Below are 12,571 nucleotides of genomic sequence, written 5' to 3' on the forward strand. Positions count from 1 at the left end.
CCCACCTCACTCTCTGTACATCTCTTCCTCCTCCATCTGTCTGTCATCTTTCCCCTTCCTCTGTCCACCTCTTTCCCACTCTCTCTGTCCATCTCTTCCTTCCAGCTCTTTCTGTCCACCTCACCCCACTTTCTATGTCTGCCTCCTAGATCACCTCTATCCCACTGAGAGCTAGATGGTTCTCCCTCAATATGTCCATCACCTTCCCCCATTCTCTGCCCATCTCCTCTTCCCCCTATCTCTCTCCATCTCCTCCCTCCACCTTTTTCCATCCATCTCCTCCTCTCCTCTCTTTGTCCAGCTCCCATGTCACCCACATTCCAATGGGTGCTATATGGTTCTTAACTCTATAGTGCTTCTATCCAGACAATGTGTTAAGTGTCCCTAGTTTAATTGAAATGGATCCAGTTGTTTAGAAGGAGATATGGAATGTACAAGCATACAAATGTACGTTAATTTTTATAATATACAGGATGAAGAAGAAATGCTACACTTGTAAGTCAGCTTGCGATTCCTCATACAGATTCAACACAAAAGTTTACTAACAAAATTAGGGGAGCTGCATTTTGAATATACATGTATGAAAATGAGGAACGCGCAACAGTGCTTCATCATGCAATGTATTGGAATGTACAGGGGAACATGTATCACCCCACACTACCATACCAGCCATCGTACCTTTCTGAGTAGGATACATCCACCACGAAGCTATGGTTTGAATCATTACAAGGTTTCAAGGTGTTTTTTTTTTTTTTTTTTTTTTTGGAGTTCTGTTCCATACTTCTTGTCGTTTATAAGTAGGACATCATTTTGTTATGTGACAATGGCTGATAACATGATAGTGGGATCCATTGAATTGCATGCATGTTTCTATTAACTTCACAGTGCACTACCATAAGTGATCCTGTCAAGTTCATTTAGGGAAGCTTCCTGACTGCACAAATGATAGATACATCTATATTCTTTTGGTGCTGTATGCATCTGATAACCAAGCTGCCGCTGCTGCTTGCGTGTATGCTGCACAGTACCCTCAAAGGCACCATTCCGATAAGAATGTTTTTGTCACCTGGAGTAACGCCTTCGGGAAAGCAGTAACATTCATCCATAAGTAATGGACAGAGGTCGTTCAAGGACTAGACTTACTCCACAAACAAAAATGTTATTCTTGAAACCATTCATCAGTGACCTCAGTGAAGTATCCATGATATTGCAAAGCAGTTCCCAACATCTCAAAGACTGATTGTTGAAGTATTGTACAATGAAGAACTGCATTCATATCATTAGATGTTAACTCAACACCAATGACCGGAAGACCGAATTTGACGAGGAAAAGTTTTTTGGATGGTTTTTGCGTCAAATGGAAGATAAGAAACATTTTATAAATAACGTGATAAGAATTAACGAATCTAACTTTACTCTTGAAGGTATTTTCAGCCTCCACAACAGCCATTACTAATCGGAACACAACACACATCAGCTGTGAATATGGCTTTCAGGCATGCTTGGGTGTAAATCTATGGGCTAAAATCGTGGGAGGAGTGCTTTTGAGTCCTTATCTATTGCTAGTCAAGTTGAATGCGCCCCTGTGTCGTCCGTTTCTTTACAAGTCTTTTCCTGGTACATTAAAAAAAGTTCACGTTAGTATGTTTGATGACAGTTTCGGTTTCAGCATGGTGGTGCGCTGACGCACATTGGAATGGATGATGTGCTCAAGTATTTAAATGAAGCGTTTCCAAGGAAATGAACTGATCATGGAGGTCCAATATTCTGGCTTTCATCTTCCCTGGATCTCAATCCACTAGATCTTTATTTGTGGGGACACTTGATGGAACAGATTAATAGTAGTCCACCCATGGATGTACACTACCTAATTTTTGCATGCATGACGCTTTGGCAACGGTGGATGCAGGGTTTGTTGCGTAGGGTTCAGTAAGCTATGATCCAGTGACTGTGGAAGTGTTTGCATATGCAAGGTGGTCACTTTCAACATCTCCTCTAAAGTGAATATTGCTTGTTCATGTATGTACTAGCTCTGTGAAGATAAACCTGGACATCAAACATACAGAATGAAATTATTGTGTGTAGCGTAATGTGAAATCTAGTATAGCCTACCTATTGTGTTTTATGTACCTCATTGAATACAGACGATGTTACTGTAGCACTTTTATTTTCTGTTGGCTTTATTTGTGTTATGGACGAAACAAAGTGGTCGTTTATGTCTGTAAGAAGTTCATGTTATGTCTTAAATAAAGACAACAGTAACAGAAAGAAATACATAAGAGACCGCATTGTGGAGGTGTAAACTGGATACAGTTTGATGCTGTAACTAAAAAAAAAAAAAAAGTGTTTGGCGCGAACAAGTCTCTAAATCCGCGTGTCTGCATATTCGTTCGCCACAGAATTGTCTCATCTCACTTTAATTTTTCTTTTACGCTCATTTTGTTCGTTATGGCTTGCTGCATTTGTTCGGGGTGGACATCATATAACATCCATTCAAGTTCATTGTTGATCCGTTCACTCAGTTTTTTTTTATTACAGAAGACAGCTAACCCTCTGACCGAACGTGCTGAGCTACTATATCGGCTCTCTCTGAGCTAATGCGACAGCTCCAGCACAGAGCAGAGTTCATGCTATCTATTTTTGGTCTCACTGCCCGCAGTTACAGCGATGCCAGAGCCTCGTTTTTTAAATGGTATTTCTATTAAACAAAATAGCAGGAATAGGTTTTGCTACATAAATTTTTGTCTCCATCTGGGATGAAGAATCGCATACCAACTGCCAAATGCGGCATTTTTCCTTTACCCTATGTAATATATGTGATATCGATTCTTTGGCAGTGGATTGTGACTGATCGGTTTCAACTGAGAGTATTGGACATGTCATAATTTATTTATTGCACAGGCCTGTATTGATGACTTCCCATTACTTGAGTTTGGTCAAGAGAAAATCTCCAATTACAACACGCTAATGGAAACATACTTACGTGCAGTTAATTTTCTTGGGATAACAAATGATTTAAAATTGTCATGGGATATTCATACAGAGAAAATTTTAGGTCAAATTAGTACAGATGTAACTACACTTTTGTGTTACCAGTGCTATTCTTCTGCTCACACTTGTTTATTATGTCTTGATTCACAATCAGACATGATATATCTCCATAGGACTACTTTCAGCTATGAAAGGAATGGCCTGTATTTAAATTACAATGGATTTCAGTGAGGATCTTATGTAGTATAGCACCCATACCTCATTCCGATCCCAGTTACAGGGAACTTAGAATTATGACTCACGTGTGATTGTTTTCTATGCAGAGCTTAACACACATGGAAGGGAAATATCAGAGCTACCTACAGCAAGACTGTGTCATGTAAGTATAATACCAGTAACACATGGAAAAGGCTAGAATTGAGTGCTTATGCAGTATATATGGATTTAACTGTGGCAAAGGAGATATTTTGGTTTGCAACTCACGTATTAATGTGGATGTAGTGTTAACTCACGAGGTGTGGTCTCTCAGACAGCCCGAAAATTTTCGAACTTGCTCTTCAAAGCCAGTTGTGGTGGAATGCTTCTATACTCTTCCAACCCTCGTTACATTGTCAAGCCTGTGTGATGTTTTGTTGTCGGTTGCGTTATCGCCTTCTGTGTTTATTGTTGACACGAGTTGTTGATAGGTGTTGGAGTCTCCTAGACTGCGCCTCGTTAACTACGTACCTGTTTTTTTTTTTTTTTTTTCAGTACGGTGCTGCGGGGAGTAGCCTTTGTGGTCTAAGGCGCCTTGCCACAGTTCGTACAGCTATCCCCGTCGGAGATTCGAATCCTCCCTCGGGCATGGGTGTGTGTGTTGTCCTTAGCCTAAGCTATTTTAAGTAAGATTAAATAAGTGTAAACTTAGGGCCCGATGACCTTACCAGTTTTTGTCCCATAAGAACTTACCACAAATTTCCAAAAAAAATCAGAACGGTACTGTATAGCTCAAAATGTGTTGCCACGAATGTGTCATTTTTAACTTTCTCGAGTTTGATGAAATTGTTAGTCGGTCTATGGAGGAAGGTGTCAATGATATGGATCAAGAAATACACGAAAAAGACGACGATTTTACATTAGCCAGTTATCATAGTTCTGCTATCGAACAAAAATATCATTCAGAAGAAGAACTTCAGGAAAGTTGTGATGAGGATCTGTCTATTTCTTCAATGAAATACTTAAAGTGTCTGTTAAAATGGAATGTGTTCTGAGTGGTGATAAAAATGTAGTTCCCAGCAATGAATGTCAGTTTGACAAACTTTCTTTATGTATCTAGCAGGTGGAATTTTTATGCGCAAATTTAAACCCTGGAATTTAGTTTCATTTGGAAGTTTATTTGCTACGAGCTTGTATAATTTTTCAGAATGTAAAAGTCAGTACTCTAACAGTACATTTACAAGTACTATTTAAAAGAACCACACAAAATTAAGTGCTTTGTGTGATAAATAGTAAAATGCTGCAGGCTTTGTTTAGTGCAATAAAATAAACTAGAAGCATTTAAACAACACTTAAATAATTGTTAAAATAAATGTTATATTGCATAAATTAAAAATGTCAAATGATTTGTGCCTTAAATCTCGGTTTAAACATAGGGGTTCCAGAGACCGCACCTCGTTACAGAAAACTCATGTCGCGAGTTAGGGGTTAACATGGTTATAATACATATTTTATTAATGATCGTAAATTTCTTTTATATGTGTTTCATATCAATAATAAGTCGACTTTATAATGTTGTTCATTATAAATAAGGAGTTATAGTATTTCAGATGACGTTGCTGCAAAAATAGTTTTTATATATTCATATGATCACTGCAACGTCATAGAAACCAAGAAGAATAAGAAGTTAGAAACGAACCCAGATGTCCTGTTACACCTACGATTATCGATATTACATCACCATATATTTACAAAGAACTTTGTCTCAGAAGGGATAGTGTTTTGCTATGTTGTTTGGATGAGTTGTCTGAAGCGGGTTGTGTATTTGAATCGTGTACACGTGTTCATTATCTTTTGTGGTTGTGTTCTTGACAACAAAATGGTGATGCGAAAGTCTTTGCAAGGCTGCAATGGTTATCTTTGCCGTCATAATTGGGAGCTGTTACTGTTTGTTGTTGGTCCGAGAGTGTGTTAGTGAAAGATTCATATAGTATTTAAAAAATGAAGTTTCTGCGAAATTTAAGCAGAGTATTACCCGGAAGTGATGTAAGTTTGCAGCGTGTGCGATAGTTTTATAATTTTTTAAAATGTTCGGAAATATGTTACGACAGATGTTATGCCATTACTTTGCAGTCTAAAAAACCAAAATTTGGAATAATATGTGACATAGACGGTGTAATAACTAGAGGGAGAAATGTGCTGCCAGCAGCAAAAGCCGCTTTCAATAAACTATGTGATGAACGAAAGAAACTAAAAGTTCCAATTGTATTTGTGACCAACGCAGGGAACTGCCTTAAAAGTACTAAGGCCGGACACCTTACAAACTGGCTGGAGTTAAATGTAAGTATTTCGCAACAAATGTAATTCAGATAATCGTGCTTAAACTGAATGTAGTGTGAAAAACGAAACTAAAGTGTACGAAATTTATTTCGTATATTTTATATCAGTAAACGAACGTTGTGTCCTTGAAAACCTGTCTTTGGATACATATGTAGGTGTTGTTAATCATAATGCTGGTTTTGTGTAGATTGCCCTGTTGCGTAGCTCTAAGATTTTAGCATAATTATTAATACACTTGTAATGAATTACGTTGTTGTCCCCTAAATCAACAGTCATTAGGCCTTATTGTTTTGTGGAGATAGTACAGAAAGAGATAATCGTGTACTGTTGCTTAGAACGGTCAAATGAGATTAATAAATTGCAGTGGGACGTTTTTTTATATTTTTAATACTTGCAGTCATTCTTCTTCAGTTACTACAACAATGATATTTAGTTTTGAGGTGCGAATACAAGTAATGAAAATTATCTGTAAGGTGAACAGCAGTGGAGTATATCAACGTTAATTCAAGTGCATAACCACAGTATCATACCTGGAACAAGTGAACTTTTGCAACTTGCAGTTTTTGCGTGACCATGTGTGTCAAAATTAACCCTAGTAGTGTACACCTTTGAAGCTGTCACACCAACTGTACACCAGGGTCACATTGGCTCTCAGTTATTTGATGGAGAAATTAACCGAATTTAAAATATTTTGTAATGAAATTGGTCGCTCCTGTACTAATTGCATTTTATTTCACCTCTGCCATGTACTTTCTCAGTCGATATTGTTATTAATGTATCCAAAATTCGAAACTATGTACAAACTGTCATGAAGATTTTTTTCAATGATGAAACTTGAAAGTAATCCGGATCTAAATGCTTTATTTGTAGTTTAACTCAATGAAGATGCTGTTCGTTTAATTCATTTACATAGATATTTTAAGGTGTTCTAAATTATTCACAGATCCATTCATTCATTATTTCCACACTCTTGGAATATGGACTACAATGCTATTGGCAACTGGCCGATCTCTTCTGTTAGAGAGAGCCCTGTTACAGCAATGACAGTTCCTATCTTGGATGGCTGTACTTTCTTCATCACTGTCTGAATATTCTGCAGACTGATTAGTTTTGTCATTATGACTGCTGCAGGAGCACCAGCTTCACCATCACTTTCATCAGGATGATGATTGAATTTCTTTAATAATGCTTCCTGTATGGCATCCCCTGGTAGTTAAATGTCACTTCTGCGCATCATTTTCACATAAATGTCCTTGCTATCCAGAGATAGGACAGCTACACAGGGTCACAATGACCCTTCAGAAAACATTTCTATCAAATTAATTAAACAACAAAGTCTCACAACATCGAATGTCTGTCCTCTACTAGATGTCACTCAATGCTGAATTTACATTGGTGACAGCTGACTGTTTATGTGCGATGGCTCATGCACAGTAACAAACAAAGTAAACTCTGTGGTCAGTCTGACCCTGGTGTACACTTCTAGGGTTAACATGTGCTAACCTTATTGTTAGTTATTAACTGCACAGTATTTTGCTAACCATTACTGTGTGTGACGAGTACTTGGTTCCACCTGTTAGTGAGACAATGTGATTTACATTTCGAGAGAAACCGTAATGTCCAAAGGCTGTGTCTTATAAGTGCAGCCGCTTTTCTCAATTTTGTGTTTTCTTCATTCCTTGACACTTTGTTACCTCCAGTAGGTCTGCGTCTTTCATTTTCTTTCTTGTCCCCCCCACTGATTTTATTTACAATTTCTTTTCATCCGGTATATTCCATAAATACTTGTATTAAAATAAATTTCCAAAATATTATGTTTAACTTTTTATTGAATAGTTATGAAGTTCCATAATTGATTTCTTTCAAAACATTGTCATTGAATTTTGCTTCTGTGCATCTGGTTCAAGTTAGCATTCTCCAAAGCCACATTTCTGTTGTTTTTTGGCATTCAGTGGCTTTCAGATGCGTACAAGAGCCCATTGCAGATGAACATCTTTACAAATTATATTCTACTAAATGACTTGTTTGCTAGTTGCTATCTTTCTTAAATAAAGTGCCTTCTGATCTGTGTTTCTGTTTTTGATTTAACTGCAGCAAATGTTATCTTCTGTAATTAATGTGGTTATTAACAACATTTGTTAACTCTTTGTGTTTTACTTCATTCAGTTTTGATATTGAGTAACTTTGTCATCTCTGATTTGCATACTATCTTTTTTACTATTTTAAGTTCAAACTTTTTCAAATTTGTTAAATATTTAGGCTGTCTATTGTAATCATTCTTTTCACTGGTAGTATCAGTAGTGATAGCAATATTATTCGCAAATCTTATGTGGAGAGTGGGAATTTTGTTTCACCTTGGTTCCAGGTATATTTGGCTCAAAGATCTTAATTAAAGCTTATTCTAGGTCCAAATGTTTAGGGTTCCATCCCCAGTCAGACCTAAGATTTTTATCTGTCACTTATTACTTCTTTCAGTTCTGGCAATTGTTGTCAATGTGAAAAATGTCAAATTGTGACCTATGATCAGACAGGTAAACAAGTTTGAAGGTCAGAGGAAGGCAATGCCAGGCAAAATTGCACTTACAGTGATCGCAGCTCTTGCATTGTGTGGGGATGTTGGTAATTTGTTGATGGAGGTCATAGCAATTCAGCTAATAGTATATGGTAGCCAGTGGGAATCACCAAATCTAATGATTTCTCCTGGGAGAAGATAAGTTATGAATTGATTACATTAAATGTCTGACAGGTAGCAAAGCAAGTTTTAAGAGTAATTTTCTAATTTAAAATCATTTCTCCTGGGTGACCTTTTCTATTCCATTAATCATGTATGCAGCACAGGTGGTCAGTCCACCTGAGTAGTAGTCTCAGAATTGTAGTAACAGGCTATTAGTCTGCTGTAAAACTTTCATCATGATCAACAGAGCAGAGGGAACATTTCAAAAGATCTTCTCTTTCTACATTCACAAGAAGTTGGGAGTTATCACTGGGCCCTTAAAAAAGTGTTAAACGACTTCACAATGGAGCGCTTGTAGCTGAAACTGCCACATCACATCAGATAGGTAAGCTTCTAGGATGCAAGGCCTTAGGTGACTACCATTTTGTGGCTGAACAACATGACACCCTTAACTTCAGTAAAGGTTTGGTTACCTGCTCCAATATAATGGAGATGGACCCAAGTCAACAGCACATTTTAATCTTCAACACTCCAGAAGTAAATGAACATATTCTTGCAGGCTATATCTGTATTAAGGTTTGACCATTTGTTCCCAGCCCAATACAGTGCTTTGAATGCAAAAGATTTGGTCATACTACCATATAATGTAATGGGAAGGATATGTCGGAATGTCTACTGATCATGAAAAGGTATTGAAAATGAACAGATGGTCATGAGGGTAATGAAAAAGTAATATGACTCCTCAGCAGCTGACATAGTGAAGAGAGAGTATTTTAAATTTGGGGAACATTCTGTAAAACAGCTGAAACAGTTCAATGCTAAGAAGGACAAACGATCATATTCTGAGGAATTTGTAAAGTGCAAACCTTGTCTTCATTCGATAAGTCTTGCATTTTACTAAAGAGGTTACGGAAAAGGGCTGAAAAAGTCATGAAAATTGATAGAAACCTTGTCTATATGGAAATTCTGGAGGTCCAGCTCATGAATCGGGCAACTTCTGAGCACTTCCTCTGAAATTTATAAACTGCTCCAGCATAAAACAGTATGTAGCAGTAAGTGTGGTGTTTATAACCAGGAAAGTAATAGCCTGCCCAAGGGAGAGGGGGGCGGGGTGGAAGCTGCACGTGACCCTGAAACCATTTGAAAGCTTTCAGCAAAGGACTTGGAACATCATCTTCGTACCACTGCACACATCAGAGACTCACTAAGCCATCCCCTCTACCCACACAATCAGTGCTGCCTGTGAGGAAAAATGCCAAATAAAAAGCCATTCAAAATCAAAGAAAGTGGGAGCTAAACCATCATATCAATGACCAGTCGCCCTTTCCAATGGTGATTTCACTGTCAAGGGTATTGATATCCGTATAGGGGAACCAGAGACCCAGACACCATCTAATGCACCCCTCTGATCTCTCAGGTAAAGCATCTCCACTGTGGGAGAAGAGCAAGGACAACCATTGCTAATCACTGCCTCCCATAGGGACTTCTGTATTGCAGTGGAGGTTAAATGGATACCACCTGCATTTGGAAGAATTGTAACTCTTGGCCCAGGAGAGATCTACGTACAAGAAACTCAATTTAGTCACAAACTCACCTGCTAGGGGCTACCAGCCCTACGGGAATGTCGATCATACTAGGAAGGCAGGATAAGGGTGGGATGCCTGTTTTCATTGATGACAGATGTCACTCTTCTGCTGTTCCTCTTACCAACGTCAGACAAGTAGTTGCAGTGGAAGTTCTCACACCAGCTAAAATCACTGTCTGTTCTTTATATCTCCCACACTGTGGTCTGTTGGCTGCAGGTACACTGACAGAACTCTTCTGGGTATTCCCTCAACCATTCCTCCTCATAGAGGCTTCAGTGCAAACAATGTGCTTTGGGGTTTGACTACCACTTGCTCCAGGGCTCAAAGTATCGAGTACCTTGTCCATTCAAAGAATATCAGCCCTTTGAACTCTTAAGTCAGATGCTACACTTTTCCACAGCTACAGGGTCATCTTCAGCCATTGACCTTTGCTTTTGCTCCCCAACTATTACAGACTCAGTTTAGTGGGAAGTGGCCACAGATTTGCACTCCAGTGACCACTTTCTGGCATGGATTCTTCTGCTGACTTGGATGGTGGTGGACGGGAGACTGAAAAGGTGAATGGTTCAAAGGGTAAAGTTGCTGCAGTACAGTCTGCAAGCCATTTTGAAACAAAAGGATTGTGCCCAGGAGATGATGGACCATATCAAATGTGAGATCCAATGAGCTGTCACAGATTCTGTTCCTCTGTCTAGTGATCACGTCGAATGACAGCCTGTCCCTTGGGGGGATGACGACTGTTGCTCAGTAATCAGAGCCAGTTGCACAGTTTTGTGTAAAATCAAATACCATCCAACTACAGAAAACCTTTGGGCCTTCAGTTCTGTGAGAGCACAAGCAAGGTGCATGATAAAAGAATGGAACAGGAACTCATGGAAGGAATTTAGAACTTCTGTCAATCAGACAATTTCCATTACACAAGTTTAGGAATCAGTAAGAAGGATTTCAGGCATAGTCGCTGAAACTTCCCTCACAGCCGTGTTGAGAAATGGTTTATCGATGGGTGCACCTAGAGACATTACTCAGGTTGTAGCCGAACACTTTGTTACCGTTACGGTGTCATCCAGACAAACTCCTGAGTTCCAGACATTCTGTAGAATTGTAGAGGTGAGAAGGCTTTGCTCCTCCTCATACAATGAGGGGATCCACAATCTTCCATTCTCCATGTGGGAAATGGAGTCTGTTCTATCCACAGCCAGAGGCACTGCTCCAGTGCTGGGTCAGACTCATTATGCCATGCTCTGTTATCTTTGCCCTGGACTCAAAGGCAAGTTCCTATCTTGTTTGACAGACCTGGTGTGGTGGACAGTACACTACCACTTGGAAGGAGGCAATATTAATTCTCTTCTGGAAGCCAGTCAAGGATTGTATCAACCCTAGCAGTTACTAAATTGTAGCATTACCAGTAGTATGAATAAGACTCTCGAGTGATTGGTCACCCTGTGCATCATCTAGCTTCTTGAATCCTTATGTCACCTGTGCTATTCCCAGTGCAGTCTCAGGTGCAGTCATTCTGTCCCTGACAACTTAATTCTACTGGAGATGATTGTACAGGAGTTGTGTCTTATGCCAAAACTATTTAGTCGGTGTATATTTGACCTTGAAAAGGTGTATGACACCACTTGGAGGTACAACATCCTTCTCCAACTTCATGATGACTTCATGATCTTCTGCTGTTCCTGTGATCATACAGTGACAATGACCATCATGAGGCTGGAAACTTGAACCACTAAAACTGGTTTTAGGATCACACTAGAGAAGGCTATTTGTCAGGTTTAATCATGCTTATTGAGGTTTTAACCACCTGAACTCATGATTGGGGAAAGTATTTTAAATTTTAAGGACAATGTGCACCTATTGGGCCTGACATTGTACATGTATGTACCTGAAAGACCTGCAGATGAAGAACATCAAATCATTGAATATTCTGAAATGCATCAGTAGAACCACTCCTGGTGTGGCGGCAGCACCTTGTGGCATGACAGGCCCAAGAAATCTTTGCGTTACCTCAGTCATTGACATTTACTGTGGCAGTCCACCTCAACTTTGAGCGGCTGCTCAGGAATTGACCTTGTGCGTACAAGCCATTTTGAACCCGTTCTACCCACTTCCTCACATATCTGGATGTATCAGGCCTCTGAATATGCAGTCACAAATGGCTGCTTTGGTGTATTTAGATGCCCAAAGTGATTTGAAGCCTGACACAGTACAAGATAACGTGTACTCCAGATTACTGTTTTACAAATATGTTATCTTAGATTTTAAATACATAACACAGTTTTATTGTTGTATATATTTACGAATTCCAACAAGGGAGTGCACTCAGTTGCTAAGTTGTTCAGCTGTTTTCCTGATAGGGTTCTCCAAGTATATTTTCTTGAATAATTTATAAATTATGATAAGGAGCTATGCAGCAATATGAGGGATGGTACTGGAGTGGATTTGGTGCCATCACAGTACAAAGTTTCTCATTTGTTCTGACTTGTTGAGTGTGCTAAAAGTGGTCCACCGCATGATCCAGTAAACCAGTTGATTCATGTCCTCTGTGATGCCCTACAACAAAACCAACCCAGAGACAAGAAGGTAGTCTTTCGCTAGGTACCTGTGCACATTGGGATACAGGGAAACAGCACAGCCCACAAAACAACCAAAGAAACATGTAGAGATGGTGTTGTATGTCAGTGTGCCATTTCTGTGCATGCTGACATCTCATTGTCTGATTGAAGAAAAATGCATCTATAGGAAAGCAAATGGTTGGAAGTGATGAGTGACAAACTGTGGTGAC

The 12,571-nt window shown here is 39.1% G+C and overlaps 1 protein-coding gene across 2 annotated transcripts in view; it reads left to right on the plus strand.

The window, feature by feature from the left end:
• Positions 1–4,990: 4,990 nt before the first annotated feature.
• The window catches only part of LOC126248731 (haloacid dehalogenase-like hydrolase domain-containing 5), a 99,518-nt gene continuing 91,937 nt past the window's right edge, over positions 4,991–12,571 (plus strand). Inside the window, exons 1-2 of one of the 2 annotated variants that reach the window (XM_049950049.1) lie at positions 4,991–5,232; positions 5,320–5,526. In XM_049950049.1, the coding sequence (XP_049806006.1) occupies positions 5,188–5,232; positions 5,320–5,526 (252 nt within the window). In that variant the 5' untranslated portion in view covers positions 4,991–5,187. The remainder of the gene's footprint in view (positions 5,233–5,319; positions 5,527–12,571) is intronic. The other variant, XM_049950048.1, reaches the window with a different exon arrangement.

Source organism: Schistocerca nitens, chromosome 3, assembly GCF_023898315.1.
Source record: "Schistocerca nitens isolate TAMUIC-IGC-003100 chromosome 3, iqSchNite1.1, whole genome shotgun sequence".
Lineage (NCBI taxonomy): Eukaryota > Metazoa > Arthropoda > Insecta > Orthoptera > Acrididae > Schistocerca > Schistocerca nitens.